This window comes from Symphalangus syndactylus, chromosome 15, assembly GCF_028878055.3.
Source record: "Symphalangus syndactylus isolate Jambi chromosome 15, NHGRI_mSymSyn1-v2.1_pri, whole genome shotgun sequence".
Classification (NCBI taxonomy): Eukaryota; Metazoa; Chordata; class Mammalia; order Primates; family Hylobatidae; genus Symphalangus; species Symphalangus syndactylus.
This window is the reverse complement of record NC_072437.2, coordinates 46,338,796-46,361,134: the sequence shown is the minus strand read 5'-3', so window position 1 is coordinate 46,361,134 and position 22,339 is coordinate 46,338,796. Positions and strand designations below refer to the sequence as shown.

Below are 22,339 nucleotides of genomic sequence, written 5' to 3'. Positions count from 1 at the left end.
AATCTGAAAACAACAACAATTATAAATCTGTGTTGATGGGCACATAAGGTATAAAAATGTAATTTGTATGACGATAATAATACAAAAGATGGAGGACATAACAGAGCTAAGTAGAACAAAAGGTTTTGTATACTGTTAAAATAAAGTTGGGAATAATCAAAACAGGGTTGTTATAAGGTATTAATAAGGTGCCAATATTATCCCCAGGGCAACCATTAAAAAAGAAACTCAAAAAAAATAGTAAAAATGATTAATAATTTGAAAACATGATCCATCTCTATACTGTCTATAAAAGACACAGTTTACATCCAAAGATTCAAATAGAAAGTAAGATGATGAGAAAACTATATTGTGCAAATAACAATCCTCAAAAAGCTGGAGTAACTGTAATATTAAAAATGTTATCCCGTCTCTATTAAAAATATAACAATTAGCCAGACATGGTAGTATGCACCTGTGGTCCCAGCTACCAGGAAAATAAATGAAAGGTTCACTTGAGCCCAGGAGGTCAAAGCTGCCGTGAGCCAAGATCACACCACTGCACTCCCGCCTGGATGATAGACTCAGACCCTGAAAATAGGAAAGAAAGAACAAACGAATGAATGAAAGAAAGAAAGAGAGAGAGAGAGAGAGAAGGAGGGAGGGAGGGAGGGAGGGAGGGAAGGAAGGGGGGAGGGAGAGAGAGAGAGGAAGAGAAAAACATTTCATGATGATAAAAGGGCTTACCTTTCAGAAAAATGAATTTATAAATGTATATGCACCTAACAACCAGAGTCCAAAAACACATGAAGCAAAAACTGACAGAATTGAAGGAAGGAACAGACAATTCAACAATAATAGCTGAAAACTTCAATATCCCACTTTCAATAATGAATAGAACAACTAGACAGAAGACAACAAGAAAATAGAGGACTTGAACATTATAATTAGCTAGACCCAATAGACATATATAGAACACTGCATCAAAAAATAAAATACACATTATTCTCAAGTACACCTAGAATATTCTGCAGAGAAAAAAACATGTATTCAGCCCTAAAACAAGTCTTAATAGGTTTAAAAGTATTGAAATTTATAAAATATCTTCTCTGACCACAATAGAATGACATTAGAAATCAGTAACAGAAGGAAATTTAGGGAATGTACAAAGGCGTGGAAATAAAACAACACATTCTAAAGTAACTAATGAGTCAAAGAAAAATTACAAGAAAAATTACGAAATGCTTTGATATGGATGAAAACCAGAAAAAACACTGTATTCAATAATTGAAAGCATGAGAAAAATTAGTGCTTTGAGGAAAAATTATAGCTGTAAACATCTATATTTTAAAAAGAGACCTCAAATCAATAACCTAAGCTTCCATCATAAGACACTAGAAAAAGAAGAGCAAACAAAGAAGAAAGAACTAAATAATAAAGATTAACATGGAAATAAATGAAACAAAGAACAGAACAACAATAATGAACATCAACGAAACCAAAAGTTTAGTTTTGGAAAGAATGACAAACCTTAAGCTGGATCAACCAAGAAATGAAGACAGAAGACTCAAATAACTAAAATTAGAAATGAAAAAGAGAACATTACAACCAATTTTATATAAATAAAAATTATTATAACAGAATATTACAAATGATTGTACTCCAACAAATTGGGCAACCTAGATAAAATAAATTCTTGGAAATACATAACCTGTCAAAAATGAATTATGAAGAAATAGAAATTCTGAATAGACCTATATCCAGGAAGGAAATTAAACTAGTGATTAAAAATCTTTGTGCAAAGAAAAGACCAAGACCACATAGGTTCACTGATGAAATCTACCAAATATTTAAAGAAGAATTAACACCAACCCTTTACAAACTCTTTCCCCAAAAAAATGGAAGAGGAGAGAACAATACTTAATTCATTCTATGAGGCCAGTATTACTCTGATACCAAGTCCAGACACAGATATCACAAGGAATGAGTATCACAAATCAATTTGCCTCGTGAACAAAGACTCAAAATTCTCAATAAAATATAAGCAAGCCAAACTCAGAAACACATAAAAAGGAGTTACATATCATGGCCATGACCTGAAGTTTATCCCAAGAATGCAGAGTTTATTTACATTCATAATAATGTAATAGCAATAAAAGAAATCTACAAAAAACACTGAAAGCATCATATTTAATGAATCACATCATGAAAACTGACAGCTTTTCTCCTAAAATCAGTAATGAACAAGGTATCTGCTCTTGCCACTTGTATTCAACATTGCACTGCAGTTTGTATGTAGGACAATTAGGCAAGGAAAATAAATAAACAGCATCCAGACTGGAAATGAAGAAGTAAAACTCTCTTTTTGCAGATGACCTGATTTTGTATGTAGAAAATCCTAAGAAAAGTACACACGTACATGCACACACAACCTACTAGATGTAATAAACTAACCCAGAATGGTTGCAGGATAAAAAAATCAATATGCAAAATTTAATTGTATCTGTAGGTACTAGCAATAAACAACCAAAAATAAAATTAAGGAATAAATTACATTTATAATAGCATCAAACAGCAAAATATGAGGCAATAAAATTAACAAAAGAAGTACAAAACTTGAACTCTTAAAAATATTAAATACTCTTGAAAGAAATAAAAGATCTAAATAAATACAAAGATATCCCATGTTCATAGATATAAAGACTTAATACTGTTAAGACAACAATACTCCCCCAGACTGATCTACAGATTCAACAGAATCCCCATCAAAATCTGAGTTGGCATCTTTGCAGAAACCTACAAGCTAATTCTAAAATTAAGATGGAAGTGCAAAAGACACAGAATAACCAAAACAATCTTGAAAACAAATAGAGTCGGAGGTCTCACACTTTTTGATTTCAGAACTTACTACAAGTTCCAATAATCAAGACAATGTGATACTGAGCAAGGATACAAATATAGATCAACAGAATATGATAGAAATCCAGAAAAAAACCTCTACTTTTATGGTCAATTGATTTTCACTAGAGTACCAAGACACTTCAGTGGGGAAAAAATAGACTTTTCAACAAATGCCACTGGGACAACTAGATTTCCACATACAAAAATTGAAGCTGGACCTCCTACCTCTCACCATACACATAATTAACTTAAAATGAATCAAATTCTTAATATAAGAGCCCAAACTTAAAAATCTTAGAATAAAACATAGGCATAAATCTTTGTGACGTTGGATTGGGTAAGGGTTTCATAGCTGTGAAACTAAAAGCATGAGAACAAAGAAAAACAGATAAATTAGAGTTTATTCAAACTTAAAACTTCTGTGCTTCAAAAAACACTATCAAAGAAATCAGGCTGCACAGTGGTGTATGCCTGTAATCTCAACACTTTGGGAGGCCAAGGCAGGAGGACTGCCTGAGACCAGAAGTCCAAGACCAGCCTGGACAACAAAGCAAGACCCCATTTCTAAAATAATTGATTAATTAATTAAAAAATAAAGACAAAAAGACAACCTACAGAATGAAGAAAATGTTTTTAAATCATGTATCTGATAAGGGACTAATATCAAGAATATGTAAAGAACTCTTACAACTCAACAATAAAAAGACATAAACAATGAGCAAAGAGTTTGAATAAACATTTCTCCAAAGGAGACCTACAGTACCCATACATTACTGCTGAGAACATAAATTGGTGCAGTCACTTTTAAAACAATGTCAGGTCCTCAAAAATCAAACACAGAGTTACCAGATGACCCAGTATATCTACTCCTAGGTATATGCTGAAGAGAATTAAAACATATGTCTACAGAAAAAGTTGCACATGAATGTTCATTACATTTTTCATAATAGCTAGAAGACAAAAACAATCCAAATGTCCATCAGCGAATGAATGAATAAACAAAGTGATTTATCCAAATAATAGAGTATTTCGCTATAAAACATCATGGATTTCTGATACACACATGGATGAACCTTAAAAACATGCCAAGTAAAAGAAGCCAGGCACAACAAGCCACTTATTATATGATTCCATTTATATAAAATGTCCAGAATAGACAAATCCATAGAGACATAAAGTTGGTTAGTATTGCCAGGAGTGGGAGGAGTGGGGAGAATAGAGGGTGACTACTATGGATACAGTTTCTTCTACGAGTGATTAAAATGTTCTGAAGTTAGATAATAGCAATCATTGCACAACTCTGTAAATATACTAAAAACCACTGAATTGTACACTTTAAAAAGATGACTTTTGTCATATATTGAACTATCCCTTAATTTTGGAAGTTATTGTCCTTTTTCTCATTATATAAATTCTCAGAATGCTGTGATAAAATGAGGGTCTTTTTTCATCCATATTTGTCAGCACAACAATTTTTACCCACCACTCACGTTTCTTCGACGCGGAGAATTTCTTTAGTGTAACTTGGATTTTCTTGGCCACTTCTGCATTCTGCCCTAAAGGAGGTAAAATGACAATCCTAGTTCAAATTTCTTTTTTTTTTTTTTTATTGAGAGCTACATACCTATAATAACATACTTAACACTATTTCCCAGTAACTCTCTCTCCCTTCTCTGCCCTCAGATGCTATGTTTCTATACTGTAATGGCTTATAACCTTGCTTCAGTGTATTCCACCTGCTTGAAAGTATAGTACTCAGCTCTAATGCCTGCAATATTCAGTCAAGAGGATTATTTCTTTGTGTCTTCCCATAATCTTCCATCCCCCTCATAAATGGTAGTTCAGAGTCAAGAGACCTTCTAGGGTTTTTTGTTTTGTTTTTTTTTTTGTCAATACTAGAGTCTAAGTCTTCAGTTTTCTGTTGTTTTGGGTGAATTTGGAAAGCAGAACCATCATCTTAACTGCCCTTAAATGGAAGTTTCCCAACAACAATTTAATTACTCTTCCTGACTTTGCTTCAATTTCTCCAATGCGTCCTCCATATTGCTGCTGAAGTGAACTACCAACACATCTGACCATTCCTCTCCCCTGCTCAAAATCTCTTAAGGGAGTACGAGGTATGATTTAAACTACTTTGCATAGCATATGAAGCTCTTCAATATGTGGTCTCCATCTATTAAATTCCTCTTATCTTTTAGCCCTAATCCCTTCCTGCATATACTCCAGGCGACTAATTCACAGAAAGCTGGAGAATTGCAAATATTTTCTCAACTACCACGCTTTTGCAAGTGGATTTCTCTGTAAAATATTCTTATCTCCTTGTGCCCATCTGGAAAACAATGTTACCTGCGGTTCCATTTCAGTTAAGATGTCCTGTCTCATGTGAAGGGAGTTAATCACTCCCTCTTCTCTGCTGTCTCTACCTAATACCTGAAGTCATCACACTCAGTGGTAATTATTTGTTTAGGTGAAATTCTCATCCCTTTAAAATTGTTTATCATTTGTTTGTTAGATAGTCTTTAAGCCCATTCATTCTTTAAAATACTTTAAATACTTTAAAACTGTTCTTCAGTGTTCAGTTTTGTTCTGATATCTGCCACAAAATGTTCTTCACAGGGAACTCAAAATTATATTTCTAAAGTACAAGGCTATACAAAGCACTCTCTGCTGTAAGACATTTAATGACTGTTCTTTCCCTTTAGGACAAAGTCTGTCTTCCCCATCAGACTATAATCGCAGCAACAAAAGGGTCTTCATATTCTTCTTGTAAACCTTGTGGTCAGCAAAGAGCCTGAGACACAAATATTTGACAAAAGATGTATTGGTTTGATTTCTTTTGAGTATTGGTTGAAATTAGTGGGTAATTCCTGGGATTTAAATATATATTTGATTCAAATATATTTTAATTTCTTTGGGATTGGAGCAATTAGACATGATTATATTTTATGTTGCTCATTCATTTATGTGTCTCAAATATCCTGGCACATTATTCTCACTTTTTTGGATGAAAAGGAGCCATGTCTTGATTACAGTATATAGAATCCAACACAGTAACATGTTAAAATACATAGCAACAGCTTATGATTGTGTTACATTTAGTTTTTTAAAAAATAGACAATAACAAAAATGTAGAATTTCCAATGCTATATTTTTTGTTTAAGTACCTCCTCAGTCTTACAGTTCCTAGGACTCTGATAAATAATTTCATGAATAACTGAGGGCACACATTTTTCTCTAAAGAGCTTAGAAGTAACTGTCATTCTTCTTTATCAAAGGAGGATACTGAGACAGAGAGAATGAGTGATATAACCAAGGTCACAAATATAATCATGAGGTGCAGATGATGGTGGCATAAACAGAATCAGATAACAATTCACAGAACACAGTGAGGAAGGCCAGGAATACTAAGCAGGGAATATTGATGGAGGTGTTAGACAGATAATTCTACAAACTAATATGCCTCATCCTAAACAATAAAATCCCTGACCACAGAAGGCAGAGACCAAACCAGGAATAAGAGAAGCAAAATCTGAAACCTCATGTAAAGTAACTCTCCTCCCACTGAGGTTATAAAATAAGAAGAGTCCATCCTATAAACAAAAATCAAAGATCATGCTCCCAACAGAGTTTTTCCCAACAGACAACGCTCATCAGAAATTGGTATTTCTATTTTCTCAAGGCAATCAATGTCTCTCACATAGGTCTAAAATAGTCCATTTAGCTCTATCTTTTACCCAGACTCTTCCTCATTTTTGCTTCTGAATACTGACCTATTTTTTTCTGCTGAACCTTTGGCCTGGTTTTCAATCTCATCATTCACTAAACAGAAAATTACAAATGTAAAATGGTTTTTAAAAGAGTATGATCTCACAATTTTGGCTATTTGCATTCCTTTCTTTCCCTATTCTATTACAGTCGTGCTCATATGGGGTACTTCTTCTCCTGCAATGGATTTAGGTTTCCAAGTCTCCCTACCCTCTGCTCCTCAAGGACTTAATCAGCTGCATTGCTGTGGTTGAAGTCACAGCCTTTACAGCCCTGGCTTGAGGGGAGTTGCTCCTTTCCAGGCAAATGTATTGTTAAGGGGCTTATGTCGAATTTATGAGAAAGACAAAGCAGTGCTAAAGATCACTGAATTTTTAAAAGAAGTTCTCTCTGGACTGGATACTAATAAAATTATCCTTCAAACTACTTCTTATAGAACCACAGAGAGTGAATACAAAGAAGCAAGCTCTACAGACAGAGTCCAAGCAAACAAAAAGGCAGTGGATGTTTCTGCTTCAGCTCTACAAATTCTTCCTTCTAAAGGATGATGAGTAGGCAGAAATTGATGGATTCTTTCTTCCTGGCCTTTACGTGTTAGCAATGTCAATGGACAGTACACAGTGCACGAGCCACTGTAAATATGTGTGAATAGTTCTTGGGAGCTGAGTAGTCAGGAAGAGAAAAGACCACATATTTCATATTGTGACCAACAGAGAGATTCTAGTAACAAGACTGATGCTACTGTGAGCTATCCCATTATGTGTAAATTCTCTGACTTGAGAATCTTATTCTTAAGGGCTCTTGCTTTTATCCCCTCTTATCTCAGCAAAGCAATCCCTGCTGATCTACTTTTGAAAGTATTTCTCCATTCAATAACTGGCTCTTTCTGTTTCATTAGATCAACCAGCACAGCACTTGATTTGAATTTAATTGTTCAGTCACATGTGCATTCTAACAAGCTCTAAAATCCCCTATGTACCTCCAAGGTGAGCCCAGTAACCTTTTAAAACAGTCAGGCCGGCCAATCTTCAGAGCCTCTTGTTCTGGCTTCAGAGCAGGAAGTGTTCAGGCTTTTGAAAGGGACTTTGAGTGAGGAGGGGGGCAGATCAGGAAGAGGCCAGCCCTCTAACAGAACAGACCATGGCTAATACATTTTACTTTTTCTTTTCTTTTCACTCTTTTGAAAGTTCGGATACATTTTGCTCTGAGGAAGCTCATCACAATATCTCTCCTTCTCTACCTACCTGAAATCCCCTGCACATTATCACGCAGCTTGATAGTCTCTAAACTAGATTTATGTGGGTAACATTTGCTTTTAAGATGCCAGCACTTTCAGGAGGCTCACTTGACCACTTTATTTCTAAATTCAAACTAAGATCAACCTTCATAGACAAAACATGAATTCTGATGTGGAAAGAAGAAGGTGAATTTTCCAACAAGTAATACCTCATCATAGCGTATGATGAGATAAGAGTTTCAGACAGCAAGAGGTCAGCAACAGGGCAATGCATGCAGCAGCTGGAGAAGTACAAGACAGACTGATTACATTATGTACCGGTATTCCCTCATTTAATCCCAAATCAACACTACAAGGAGTTACTTTATTATGTATCTTTTTTTCACAAATAAAAAGAAAATGGGGCTTAGAGAGGTTGTCACTTTTCCATAATCTCCTAGTGATAAATGTTCCATCAGGGATTAGGATTCAAGAGTGTCTAGATCCAGAAACTGTGCCTTTACCTGTAAGTCTACACTTGGAAATGGCCAGTGGGAAGGGCAGGCCTGGCTCTGAAGCCAGAGCAGGAGCATGGGCCAAGGAGACTAGGCTCTCTCTCTAATTTTCCCCTATTGCCGTGAATAGCTAAACCATAATCTCAACTCTATTCTCTTCCTTTGCTTTCTAGAACTCCAGAGAACAGTGAACTTGCAAAAATGCCAATTTTTATTTTTACAATCTTACTCTGATGGAGTATATTTAGCATAAGGGAAGTAACACAACTTCAAAGATTGTGGGTTCCACCTTCTTTTGGTCTCTCACTTATCTTCTAAAGGTTAAGAGCATAGGCCGGGGGCGGTGGCTCATGCCTGTAATCCCAGCACTTTGGGAGGCCGAGCAGGGTGGATCAAGAGGTCAGGGGTTCGAGATCAACCTGGCCAACATAGTGAAACCCCATCTCTACTAAAAATACAAAAATTAGCCAGATGTGGTATCATGCAGCTGTAGTCCCAGCTACTTGGGAGGCTGAGGCAGGAGAATCGTTTGTGCCCAGGAGGCAGGGGTTGCAATGAGCCGAGACCACGCCATTGCACTCCAGCCTGGGTGACAGAGTGAGACTCTGTCAAAAAAAAAAAAAAAAAAAAAAGCATAAACCGTACAATCAGAATACTGAGTTCAAATTTCTATTCCACCATATACCAGCTGTGTGACCTTGGGCAAACTCTTCAGCCTTTCCAGCCCTCAATTTCCTCATCTGAAAGATGAGGATGATAAAAATATCTGCTCCTTAGGATGAAAGTGATGATTGATCCAATTATATAACACACGTGAGGCACATAGAGTGAGCACTTGATAAAGGTCAGGTAGATTGCTTTACTCAAAAACTATTTTTTGCTCTTAGGGTATTTTTAGGTTCTAAAAATTTGGATTTTAGATCACAGGCTCGTGCCTGTGATCCCAGCACTTTGGGAGACCAAGGCAGGAGAAACACTTAAGCGCAAGAGTTCAAGACAAGCCTGGGCAATAGAGAGAGACCTTGTCTCTATAAAAAGCAAAAAAATAAAAATTAGCTGGGCATAGTAGTTCATGCCTATGGTCCCAGCTACTCACAAGGCTGAGGCAGAAGGATTTCTTAAGGCTAGGAGTTTGAGGTTGATATGGTTTGGCTGTGTCACCACCCACATCTCTTCTTGAATTGTAGTCCCCATAATCTGCATGTGTCATGGGAGGGACCCAGTCAGAAGTGATTGGATCATGGGGGTTTTTTCCCCCATGCTGTTTTCATGATAGTGAGTGAGTTCTCATGAGATCTGATGGTTTTGTAAGTGTCTAGCATTTTCCCTGCTGGCTCTCATTCTCTCTCTTGCTGCCCTATGAAGAGGTACCTTCTGCCGTGATTGTAAGTTTCCTGAGGCCTCCCCAGCTAGGCAGAACTGGAACTCAATTAAACCTCCTTTCTTTATAAATTATCCAGTCTCGGGTATTTCTTCCTAGAAGCATGAGAATGGATTAATACAGGATCTATGATCATGTCACTACACTCCAGCCTGAGTGGCAGAGGGAGATCCTTTCTCTAGAATAAATAAATTAATAAAAATAAAAATTTAGAATTGTGTGTGTTCATATACAAATATTGAACATATTTTTTCAATTTCACAAAACTGGTGTATTTAATATAATAATAAATAAGCCAGAAGTCTACAGACAAAAGGAAGTTGTATCTTTTAGCAAATTTTTTTTAATCAACAGAATGGGAATTAAATAATATAAGCTGAAATACTTTAGTGTAGGTACTTTTTCAAATATTGAAATACTCTTAGGATTACCAGGGCCTTTGGTCTAAGAGACTAACTGTTTCAGTTGGGCTTAGATTGTCCAAGTTCAGTATATTTAGACTTTGAAGAGTGCTATATAAATTAATCTTGATTGATCTACAAAGGTATTTCTGCAACTTGTGTCTTCTTAAAATCAATTCCATTCTTTAACATCATTTCATTATGCTTTAGTATGTAGTTTAATGCTTTGCTTCCAAATGTAAAATATAAGCTATGAAATAACATGCTTAAAGCAGCATTTTTCACCTGGCAGTCTTCAATTTTACAGTCAAGAATGTGTTCAACAAGTCAGAGATGTACAATTCCCTAAGCAGGTGAAAAAAATGTGATTGTGCAGGCTGAAATGACAGTTTTCATACTATTTTCAAGGCATGTTGTGTGCATCTGTTCTATAACTGGAAATATGTTTTTACATTTTTTTCCTGAAGAAAACTTAAAAAGTGTTTCTATAGTTTGGTTTCTTAGTTATCATAAAATATATAAATGAGAATATGGAAATAAAAGGCCATAGAGATATTTATCTGAGTGGAAGGCACTAGGATTCCAAGGCTGGTTATGATCTAGACTAACCTTTATCATTCTTACAAGTGTCTCTTCAAAAACATGGGCTAGGAGTAGGACCCTACCTACATTTGTGTTTAAAGTGAATATGATCATCTAGTTGCAGCTGCCAGATAAATTTTTGCAAGACTGTGAAGTCTCCTTTTAAATAAAGGCAGCCAAAAATTAAAAGACCATTTAGTGGGCACTGTAATTTTTGCCTAGAATTTAACTGGATTCCAGTTAAAACTCCAAGCTGGTTAAAGATATGATACCCATTATAGTCTCTGACTTTTAAACTCTTTAGCAACACAATTATATATATAAGAAAACAGTTATAGTTGTTTGATTATAATCCAAGCCTTTTAAAGGATAGTTCACATTTGGATTGACTATCAGTGTGTTTGCTTATTAGAACAGAAATTCATTTGTGATCTTTTGGAATTATAAATAATAAGGGCAACTGAGTAAAAATGCACCTGCTAAACTCTGCTAGCAAAGAGCTCAACTGGATGCACTGGCTTGTACCTGTAGTCCCAGCTCTCAGGATGCAGGATGCCAAGGTGGGAGGATCGTTTGATCCCAGGAGTTCAAGGCTGCAGTCAGCTATGATGGCGCCACTGCTCTGCAGCCTGGGTGACAGAGAAAGACTCACTCCCTCCTGGAAAAAAGAAAAGAAAAGAAAGACTTCAGGAGGGTGAAATTCAACTAGAAAACAGCCCATATTTTTAATGATGTTCATTCAAAAGTATTCATTGTCTTTCTTCCTCCACTTGTCCTTCTTCCTCCCTTCCCTTTCATTTCCTTCCTTTTCCTTCCTGAGCAATTCAGTCCAAAATGCACTCGATGGGGCAAGGCAAGGTAGGCATCCGTGCAGGCAAAGGGGTGGCATGCATGGGGTAACAGAGCCCAGGCAGGGTGATGAGGGTGTTTACTGAGGGGCAAGAAGGAGAAGTCAGAAGGCAAACAGGGCAGGGAGGGTATCCATGCTGGAGGGTGGGCTGGTATAGGGTGTCGGAGCACAAGTTGGGAGAAGAGAGGGTGACCGTGCAGATGGAGGCCCAGGGTGGACAATCAGACACTGAGCAGTGTGAGGAGGGCATCCACTGGGGGGCTGCCCAGCACACAGTGGCAGAGCCTAGGCCATGTGAGGAAGACAGCACGTGGAGTGGGGGGTGGCCAGGCATGGGGAGCCAGCACCCAAGCAGGGTGGAGAACAACCTAGTAGAAGGAGTCAGAGCCCAGGTGGAATAAGAAAGGCATGTGAGCAGGGGAGAGAGGTGGTGTAGCCATTGAAAATGTGTTACATACAGGGGAAGTGATCACATAAATACATTAAAGATAATGAAAACCAAGTTTGTTGTTTGTTTTTTTTTTTTCAGCATAAGAATTACAAAAACAAAATCGGAGAAAACTAGAACAAACCTGTAGAGCTGAATTAATGTTGGTAGGATCAGTGTGAGTTTATGGTTTTCCATAGATAGTTAGCTAGCTTGAGAGATAGATGAGGCATAGCAAAAAAATATAAATGCAAGTGTGTGGGTATGTGTGTGTTTGCCTATGTGTGTGTGTGTCCACTGTGAGGGCCTGGAGCGCTGATACCCCAATAGCAACGAGCATCCCGAGTGCCCAGATCTTAGCTTCTAAGTGCTATTCTCCACTAAAAGGAAACAGAAATCCATGGAGAAATGGCTGATAGCTAGTTTGGGCAGGGAAAGTAAAATGAGTCTGGAACATTTTGTCCAGAAAACAAGGAAGTGCTCAAAGAAAGGTGGTGTATTAGTCTGTTCTCATGCTACTAATAAAGACGTACCCGAGACTGGGTAATTTATAAAGAAAAAAAGGTTTAATGGACTCACAGTCTCACATGGCTGGGGAGGCCTCACAATCATTGCTGAAGGCAAAGAAGGAACAAAGATGCATCTTACTTGGCAACAGGCAAGAGAGCTTGTGCAGGGGAACTCCTGTTTATAAAACCATCAGATCTCAGAGACTTACTCATTACTGCAAGAACAATATGGGGAAAACCACCCCAATGACTCAGTTATCTCCACCTGGCCCCACAATTGACACATGGGGATTATTACAATTCAAGGTGACATTTGGGTGGGGAGACAGCCAAACCATATTACATGGGGACAGAATAACACAGGAGCCACTGAAAAGTCTGGGATTATTTTAGCACTGAATGAATGATTGTGATGGATTATAAGCCATTCAATAAAATAGGAACCCATGAATATGTAGATATATATATAAATGAAAAAAAGTTTAATCACAAATGGGATATTTACATAGCCTCAAAGTGCTTCTTCATGAAATACTTATTAATTACAAAGGTGAAAAGTAAGTTCTGAAAGGAGAGGCCTGGAAGACACCACCTCAATCAAGTGATCAGAGAGAACAAATTTTGTACCACCTGATAACTGTGTGGATCACAGGATCACCTCGGTGATGCTGATACATAATTGGAATCAGACTATAATGAAATGTCTAAGAATCCCAAAAGTGAATGGAAATGTACAAAATAACTGGTCTACAACCTTAAAAAATGTCAAGATGCCAAAATGAAAAGAAAGAGAAAGAAACTGTTTCCAACAAAAACAAACTAAAGAGACACAACTAAAGAAATAAAAAGAAACTCAGTGTGTGATTCTTAACTGGATTCTTCTTCTGTAAAGGACATTACTGACTCAACTGGCAAAACTCGAATGGGGTCTGAGTATTACATAGATATTGCTCAGTTAGTTAACGTATCCGTCTTAGCTTCTTGATTTTTATAATTATATTGTGGTTGTATATAACAGTATTTTTGTTTATAGGAAGTACATAATAAAGCATTGGGAGTGCAGTGATCTATGCTAATAGCGAGGGGGATATAGTTTCCCTCACTACTCTAACTCCCTCTATTACTAAATTCTAAATTCTACTTTACACCACATTTCTCTTGCATATTGAATTTTCTCAATGTCCAGAAAAGTCATGTAACGGATTCATCCTGGAAAAATAATTCTTTCTAGATGACATATTTTTCAGCATTTGTTGTCATCAAGTTAATAGTTTTCTTCCTTCATGGTCTCTTTCCTGAAGAAACTTTGCTCCTTGTGGGGAAAAAAGTAAAACTAATATAAAATATAAGTTAATTTTTTAACATTTAGATGAGAGCTCTCTTTTGGTTTGTTCCCTATACCCATGATCAGCTTTCTTCAAAATTATTTTCATTATTGACCACACAAAACAGCTCTATTAGTGGTGTTCTCTGAAGCCACGAGTTAACCTGCAGCACTGCCTCTATGCATTCAGCTAAATATGACTGAGGAGGATTTAGTTGAAAAAACCTGTGCTTTTGAGTTAGGCATGCCTAGATTTGAATTCTGGCTCTGCCGTGTATCACTGGGTAAAATGCTTAATAACCCTCAATCTCCATTTCCTCCTTTAGAAAAATGAACAAAATGACTGACAGCTCAAAGTACTGTGATTATAGTTAAATGAAATAATGTGCCTGTAGAAAAAAAAAAACAGGTACATAGAAAGTTTTCACTTAAAATAATTGCCATTACTATTGTTATTTTCTCCCAGGTGCATAAAAAGTTTTTATTTATATAGTTTCAGTACTGTTATTATTCCCTTCCCACTTTTTTCTAATAGACCTGCCTGCTCTGAGTAATCTCTTCTCCAGCTACATACTTATGCATAGTCTGTTTGTGAAAATAGACCATATTAATACCAGTATGAATTCAACTCTGCAACTTTCCTTAATTCTTCACGCTCATAACGCAGGACAAACTTTCTCATTACGACACACCCAGTTGGCCTCCTGCCACTCTAGAGAAGATGACATGGGGGAAATTAGGGGCTTTGCTGGGGGTCATTGGGAAGAGGCATGGCCAACCCTTGGTTTCTGAAAGATGACCTCAAGCAACTGATATGTGGACTGTTTGCACTCATATCTATTAAAATTTGACGCTATGTCCACATATGTCATTGGGATAGATTCTCTTCAGTAACGAACTTCTTCATATACATTGAAAATGAATGACTTTAACAAAGTCTTTAAAAAGCATGAAGAGCAAATGTGAATGTGGACACTTCAAGAGTTCTAGATAGATGGGATTTAGATTCCTTTGAACTCTTACGGCCAGTACTCTTTGTCACAGCAAGCACACTAACACACTACTCTTGGCACATGTTCCAACAGTTTTGGACAACTCTCTCAATACAAAAAAGGGGCAATTTTGTCACTGAGGAAGCAAACTTAGCCTAGTGATTAAAAGTGTGGGTGCTGTCTTGATATAGCCTAGATTCAAATTTCATCTCTGTCTCTTACTATCTGTATGATTGAGTTACCTGAGTCCTGATTCCTTCATCACTAAAATAAAGATAATGAGAACTACCTCATGAGGTTGCTGTGAGGGTTAAAAGAGAGAATGTGTTACTAATGTACTTAGCACACCCTCTGACACAGAGTCATCATTGAATACATTGTAGTAGTTGTTTCAGTTGCTCTTGTACTTGTTCACAGAAGACAGCGTGATGAGTAGGAAATCAGCCACCTGGTCAATGCTGTAACCCAGAATAACATCCTATGGTAATTTTTCCATTAGAAAATATTGAAATATCAGATACGTCATAAAGGTGTCATAAAATTTAATTCATGTGGTATTAACATACCCATAGGTGTGCACATAGAAGATCACCTAAGTTCCTAAATTACATTTACACTGTTGTTCTAAGAATTCAATATTATAAGAATATTTAGTAATCATTATTATTAAAGACAATAATTATTTATTTTCTTTGCTTCTAAGATAACAGTTTAAAAAATGGAAATGCCCACAGCTATTTTTTTCTGATAGACTGAACATATTCTCAGGATTTTGAATGTACAGATTTGGTACAATTTCCTCTGTATTGAAACCCTAATTCAATTAATAATTGGTTAGTTTGGTAACCAGAAAACTGAAATTATTTCATAAATTCGAAGTCAGGCTTTCAGCCCACGTCCATTGACAATAGTAAATGGCATACCAGTCCCTAAAACCTGAATACAAGTCATAAACTGAGATGTCAGGCAACCTAAGGCAAGCAATGATGTGATCAACAGCCCTAACCCTGAGTAAATTTCTACAGCCTTAATATTTTTACCTGTTGCAAGAAACAACCAAAAAAAAAAAAAAAAAACAGCAACAAAAATTCTGTCACAGGGCATTTCAGGTCAGGTTCTGCTGAAAGGGTGATGATTAATGCACATTTATCAGTCAAAGGAGGCAGCAAGTGCTTTATTTTGGCATTGCTTCTGAAATACAGTTGACCCTTAACAACATGTGTTTGAATTGCAAGGATCCATTTATACACAGTTTTTATTATGCCTCTGCCACCCTTGAAAATGAAGATCTTTATGATGACTCACTTCCACTTAATGGATAGTAAACATATATTCTCTTCCTTACAATTTTCTTAATAACATTTTCTTTTCTCTAGCTTACTTTATTTTAGGAATGCACTCTGTAATACATATAACATACAAAATATATGTGTTAACCAACTGTTCATGTTTTCAGTAAGGCCTCTGGCCAATAGTAAGCTATTAGTAGTTAAGTTTTAAGTAGTTAAGAGCAGTCAAAATTTATGCCGGGATTTTCAACTACACAGGGATCAGTGACCCTAACCCTTACATTTTTCAAGAGTCAGCTGTACGTGGTAAGAGACACAACAGAAATATAGAAAGAATACATGGAATCTGAAAGGATTTTGAACTTCTTCCTGGAATAAGGGACAAATGATGTTGTTCACCATATTTCAAGCCAGAGAAACTTTTCACAGAATAAAGGTAGTGTGTTAGTCCATTTGCATTGCTATAAAGAAATACCTGAAACCAGGTAATTTATAAAGAAAATAGAGAGGTGTTTCTAGCTTACGATTCCACAGGCTGTACAGGAAGTCTGGTGCCAGCATCTGCTTCTGGTGAGGCCTCAAGGAGCTTGCAATCATGGCAGGAGCTAAAGGGAGAGCCAGCATATCCTACAGTGAGAGAGGAAGGGAGAGAGAGAGAGGAGGGGGTTCCAGGCTCCTTTAAACAACCAGAGTAACAACTCACTTTTTACCTCAAGTTGGGCACCAGGCTATTCAAGAGGGATCTTCCCCCATGACCCAGCCACCTCCCACCAGGCCCCACTTCCAACACTGACAATTACATTTCAACATGAGCTTCGGAGGGGACAAACATCCAAACCATATCAGGCAGTCATTATCTACTCTAGGCCATGTCTGAGCCAAACCACTAGACAATGCAATAATATTCTTGCTAAAATCTAAGTAGCTAAGGACAGGTGTCCTCCTTAGCTCCATAGAAGTCAAAAGCCTGAGGCTTAGAAATAACTAAAACAAGTGTCTTCTGAGTTATCTATAAGATGTGGCACCAATATGGAATTTCTGCATCATCCAGCTATGGAAAGAGGGAACAGACACTACACTGACTTCTCTAGAGTAATCAACCTAATTTTAAAAATAAATCAGGCCGGGCGCGGTGGCTCAAGCCTGTAATCCCAGCACTTTGGGAGGCCGAGGCGGGCGGATCACGAGGTCAGGAGATCGAGACCATCCTGGCTAACATGGTGAAACCCCGTCTCTGCTAAAAATACAAAAAAAATCAGCCGGGCGTGGTGGCGGGCGCCTGTAGTCCCAGCTACTCGGGAGGCTGAGGCAGGAGAATGGCGTGAACCCGGGAGGCGGAGCTTGCAGTGAGCCGAGATCGCGCCACTGCACTCCAGCCCGGGCGACAGAGCGAGACTCTGTCTCAAAAAAAATAAAAAAAATAAAAAATAAATAAATCAACATAGATCAGGATTAAATGATGAACAATCTAACTTACCCTGTTGGTTTTTATTCTTATTTGTTTTTTATATTTTATTTTTAAATCATTCTTTATTATTCTATTTAATAAATGCTTACATAGCATTTCCTTCTCAAGGCACATTTTTAAGCAGTTTACAAATCTTAGTTCATCTCCTCCTCATCATAACTTCATGAAATAGTTACCGCTATTAACCCCATTTTACAGATGAGGATATTGGCAGTGGTGTGCCTACAGTTTCTAGAAGAGTTTCTAAAATTAGTGAAATAAAGATACTCAAGCAAACTCAAGACTTCTTTTAAGATGACATTTTAAAACACAAGCTAACAATGTTCTTATTAGCATCAAACAGGCCCAAGAAGCTAGATGTAAGAGTATAAAATTCCTCTCTCCTTCCGAAAAAGCACCTGTAAAGCTAAATCCAGCTTAAGGGTAGACATTTCAACTAAAATATAGGCAAGGTAAATTCAAATGCCAACTGCCTTTAATATTCACTCCCTAGTTCTAGCTTTCTTGCTCTCTCACTCTCTCCCTGTCTTTGTTTTCTTCCTTCAAGGTCTCACTTCTCTCTCTGCCTCCCTCAAAGAAGTAATTATTGGAAGACTTCTCCTTCTGATAAACCACAGGGGCTAAGAAAGAGACTGGTGGGAAGAGTGCCCCATATGAAAGAACTGACTTCAAAGGCACAGCACATCAAAGTGACTTGCCAGGCAGCCATGAGATCTTGCTGAGCTGAGCTAGCCTGGCCCGCTTCTCCCCTCACTGCCTGGCTCAAACCACCACTCAGGGACTACTCAGGGATGGAGGAGATTTCAGAGCTCAAGCTGGCTGCATCCATCTGCACCAGCTGGTGAGAGTGCTAGATACATAGCAGGTGTTACATCTTTTGTTTTGATTAGATAAATGCTCTCAATAGATAGCAGTGAATAATATTATCACCTAATTCTCCTGGGGTTTCTTTCTCCTTCTTGAAGTATTTGACAGTAGTTTTCCAATTAGGTAGCAAAAATGAAATGAGGATTTGTGCCAGTGTAACCTAGTGTGTGGAGTGAATAAGACCTAAGGATGAATCATCATCTGTGATATCATCAAAAGGGTATTATTGGAGCTGCAGCAACACATGTTACAAGAAAGGAAACAAATGAACTTGAAAGAATCTGTCATGCTACAAAACCAAATGACCCTCAAAATTGGGCAGTGTTGACAATACAACAGATATCCAGATGGAAACTGAGAGGTTCTGATTGTCACGCCGATTATTTCAAACATATGGGTTTGTGTTATCATATAAATGAGCATTTGAATGACTTGCTTTGTTGCTTTTCATCTATGTCCTAGCTGTACAGTAACTACAATCTCAAAGTTATTTGAGTGTCTCTTCCTCCCTAATATCAGGGACAGTTTCACATATGTCCCTATGCATTTTCTCCATTTCTCGGCACAAAGCCTGCCCAGAAGAGGAATCAGTCAATATTGCCTGAATGAGTGATGATGAATACCATAGAGAAAGTATACATGAAATCCTTTTTGTGTAACTTTTCATGGCTTGAAGTTGATATGGAAGACATCACTTCGGTATGCAGCAGAAACAAACTTCAAAAGTCCATTGTATCAGGCTCTAGACAATTTTCACTAACAATTTACTTTGCATCTTCCTAAAAAATTGAATTATAGATGGTTAATAACAATGAAAATCTATACTACTTTCTACTCAGTCTACCAACTATACTATGCCACAGTACAATCAGCGTCGTCATAGAAAAGAACCTGGGGACAAAATATCTTTTCCATCTCTTTAAAGATTGAAACATGTGATTGACCCATGGCCAATGTCATGTTTAAGAAACTTAGAAAAATTCAACATTAGACTTATAGTGCTGTCATCATTGTTTCACCTGCTGCTAAAACCCGTATTTTTCTAAACCTCCTACAGTTTTGGACTTGCAGGGCTATCTACAATAGAGATTTACTTTCTAACATGTTCAGAAACTGTAATAAACCTTTGCTATTGTCACCTGCAAAGCCCAGCAGTTAGTGCAGGCTGTTTCTTCTTTGCCTCCTGCAGAAAGTGCCTGTGCTTCAGGGTTGGTGCAGGATACAGGGTGGGTAGAACTTGTATGTGTGTTCTACAGGGTCAGCCACTTCAATCAATGGCAGGTTATAGATGGCATTTCTCCTCTGGGAGGAGAGTGTTACCTTTAGTGAAACTATTCACCTGGTTGGAGCTAATCAACTTACTCAGAGCACTGGGCTTGAACCTAAAGAAAATCATGCCGTGATCAGTAGAAAAAAAAGGTTTTTATGTCTCATTCACCACCAAAGTATAGTAGAAAATTATGGACCCCCAATTTTTCGCCTTTTTCTTGCAATATTTGAATCTGTGTGTGTGCACACACACACACCTCTGTGTGTTTTTTGTTGTCATTCTGCTGTCACTGCCTCCTCCATGATTTTCTCATTGCTAGTCTACTACAGGAAAAGTTCCAAGATAGTAAAAGTTTTAGAGAGTAAAACATTAAAACACTTCCCTTTCCATTATATTTAAAGAGGCTCAAGACTAGGTGAATAAATATATTTACAAAATGTCTGCTATGTCCTTAGATACATATTAATAGTCATTTGACTCTGATAGCTGGAAACACTGATTCACATCCTTTCCTGCACGTCGGAATCACCCAGGGAGGTTTGTAATATATCAATAATTGAGTCTCAACTCCAATGTTTCTGATTTAATTGGTCTAGATCACCACAGGCTTGCAGTTTGGCTATAAGCCTTTAAATGAAAGGCTCTTGGGTCTTTAGCCCAGAACTTCTCTTCCCTCCTCCTCTGCCTTTTAGGAAAAACACAGAAACAGAAACCCACATGAGCTAAGCATGTATAGTCTGCTACTAATGAATCAAGTGCAAAAATTAGAAAAACACATAGTTTCCGACAACACGCTGGACAAAGAGATATAAACGAGATATCCTCTCAGAAGAAACTCAGAAAATTTACCATTTGGTTTCCTTTTCTTCTTCTTTTTTTTTAGTTGAAGTCTCGCTCTCTCGCCCAGGCTGGAAGGCTGGAGTGCAGTGGTGCAATCTCTGCTCACTATAACCTCTGCCTCTGGGGTTCAAGTGATTCTCAGCCTCTCAGGTAGCTGGGACCACAGGCATACCCCACTTGCCTGGCTAATTATTGTGTTTTTAGTAGAGACAAGGTTTCAACATGTTGACCAGGCTGCTCTTGAATTCCTGACCTCAAGTGATCTGCCCACCTCGGCCTCCCAAAGTGCTGGTATTACAGGTGTGAGCCACTGCGCCTGACCCCATTTGGTTTCTAGAGTTAAAACAGACACTTGTTAGTTTATCCTGTGGATATTTCCTGTGCCTGTCCATTTAGTCACAAACTGAGGGTTCCTTTGAGCTTTAAACCACACCCAACTCTTCTGAGCAGGCCTGAATTTTGAACAGATTAAATAGACTTTTACCTACATAGGATGATTTGAAGGAGATGCAGCAAAATAAGCCTCTTTTGCAAATATCTCCTTTACCTGAATTTAAACGTAAACAATTTATATTTCATGTTGTGTATGTACTTTTGGAATTGAAGAATTTGTGTACTAAAATGGAAGTATGTCTGGTGGAGGAGAGAATAAAGGAAGCTCACTTAAGTCAGAGTTGGTAAATAATTTCCAGTTACTTGGTGATTCCAATGGATTGGTAATGATGGTTAAAGGTACTGCATTGATAGATAATATATCATGATCAAGTTAGATGAATTTCAAGAAGGAAAAGTTGGTTTACATTGGCAAAAAAATCTATATGTATGATCTATCAAATTAAAGAAACAAGTTATTATGTCACAATGTGTAGAAACTATTTGGTAAACTTAACACCCATTTGCATTTTTTTTTTTAAAAGCTCAGAATAGAAATCACAGAAATCTTTCTTAACCTGACAAAATTTGTCTATCAAAAATTTACAGTAAATATAAATTTTAATGGTAAAGTAAGTTAAAATCAGGAACAAGAAAAGAATGTCTATTATCATCACTTCTGTTTAACATAATAGTGTAATAAGGACAAAGGGGCAAAAAAATGAAAAGGACTGGAAAGGAAGCAACAAAACCCCCTTTATTCATATATAATGTGATTTCCACATTAAAGACCCAAAATAATCTGCCAAAAATTAGAGCTAGTAAGAGTGTCTTGTAAAGTGCTTGAATGTGAGATTAATGCATAGAAATTAATTAGTTATATATCAACAACAAACAAACATTATGCAATAAGATACTATTTTAAAAAGCTACTTTTTAAAAAGCCCTTTAAGGTACCAAGCTACCATGAAATTAATCAAACAAAATAAGCACAAGACATTTATGGAGAAACTTTTTAACATTATAAGAGATATTTAAGAATCTCTAAATAATTGGAATATTATTTTCATGGAAAGTGTCAGAACTCAATATCAAAAAGATGTCAATTTCCATAAATTGTTTACAGATTAAAAATCCGATAGGCTTTTCAAGAAACATGGTAGCCAATTCTAAAATTTATATGGAAAATGAATATTACAAAATAGGGGAGAAACTTCTGATGAAGAATACAGTGTAGAGATTTGCCCAACATAATCTCAAGGCTTACAGAACTAAGATAATTAGAGCTATATGATATTAGCCCAGAGCAGAGAGATCATTCAGTGCGACAGAACAAAGCAGACCCAATCATATGAGAGATATGGCAAAAGGATATATATTCAATGAAAGAG

At 37.1% G+C, this 22,339-nt stretch overlaps 1 protein-coding gene across 6 annotated transcripts in view; it reads right to left on the bottom strand.

Annotated features, from left to right (window-relative positions):
* LOC134732545 (putative uncharacterized protein encoded by LINC01549) overlaps positions 1-12,685 on the bottom strand; it is a 64,377-nt gene extending 51,692 nt beyond the window's left edge. For 2 of the 6 annotated variants that reach the window (XM_063618484.1, XM_063618481.1), the window contains exons 1-3: positions 12,597-12,659; positions 11,217-11,398; positions 4,371-4,436 (exon numbers count right to left, since the gene is read on the bottom strand). In XM_063618484.1, coding sequence (XP_063474554.1) covers positions 4,371-4,436; positions 11,217-11,398; positions 12,597-12,629 — 281 coding nt within the window. In that variant the 5' untranslated portion in view covers positions 12,630-12,659. Of the gene's footprint in view, positions 1-4,363; positions 4,437-11,216; positions 11,399-12,596 lie in introns of all 6 variants that reach the window. The other 4 variants (XM_063618483.1, XM_063618482.1, XM_063618485.1 and 1 more) reach the window with 4 other exon arrangements.
* Positions 12,686-22,339: the final 9,654 nt, after the last annotated feature.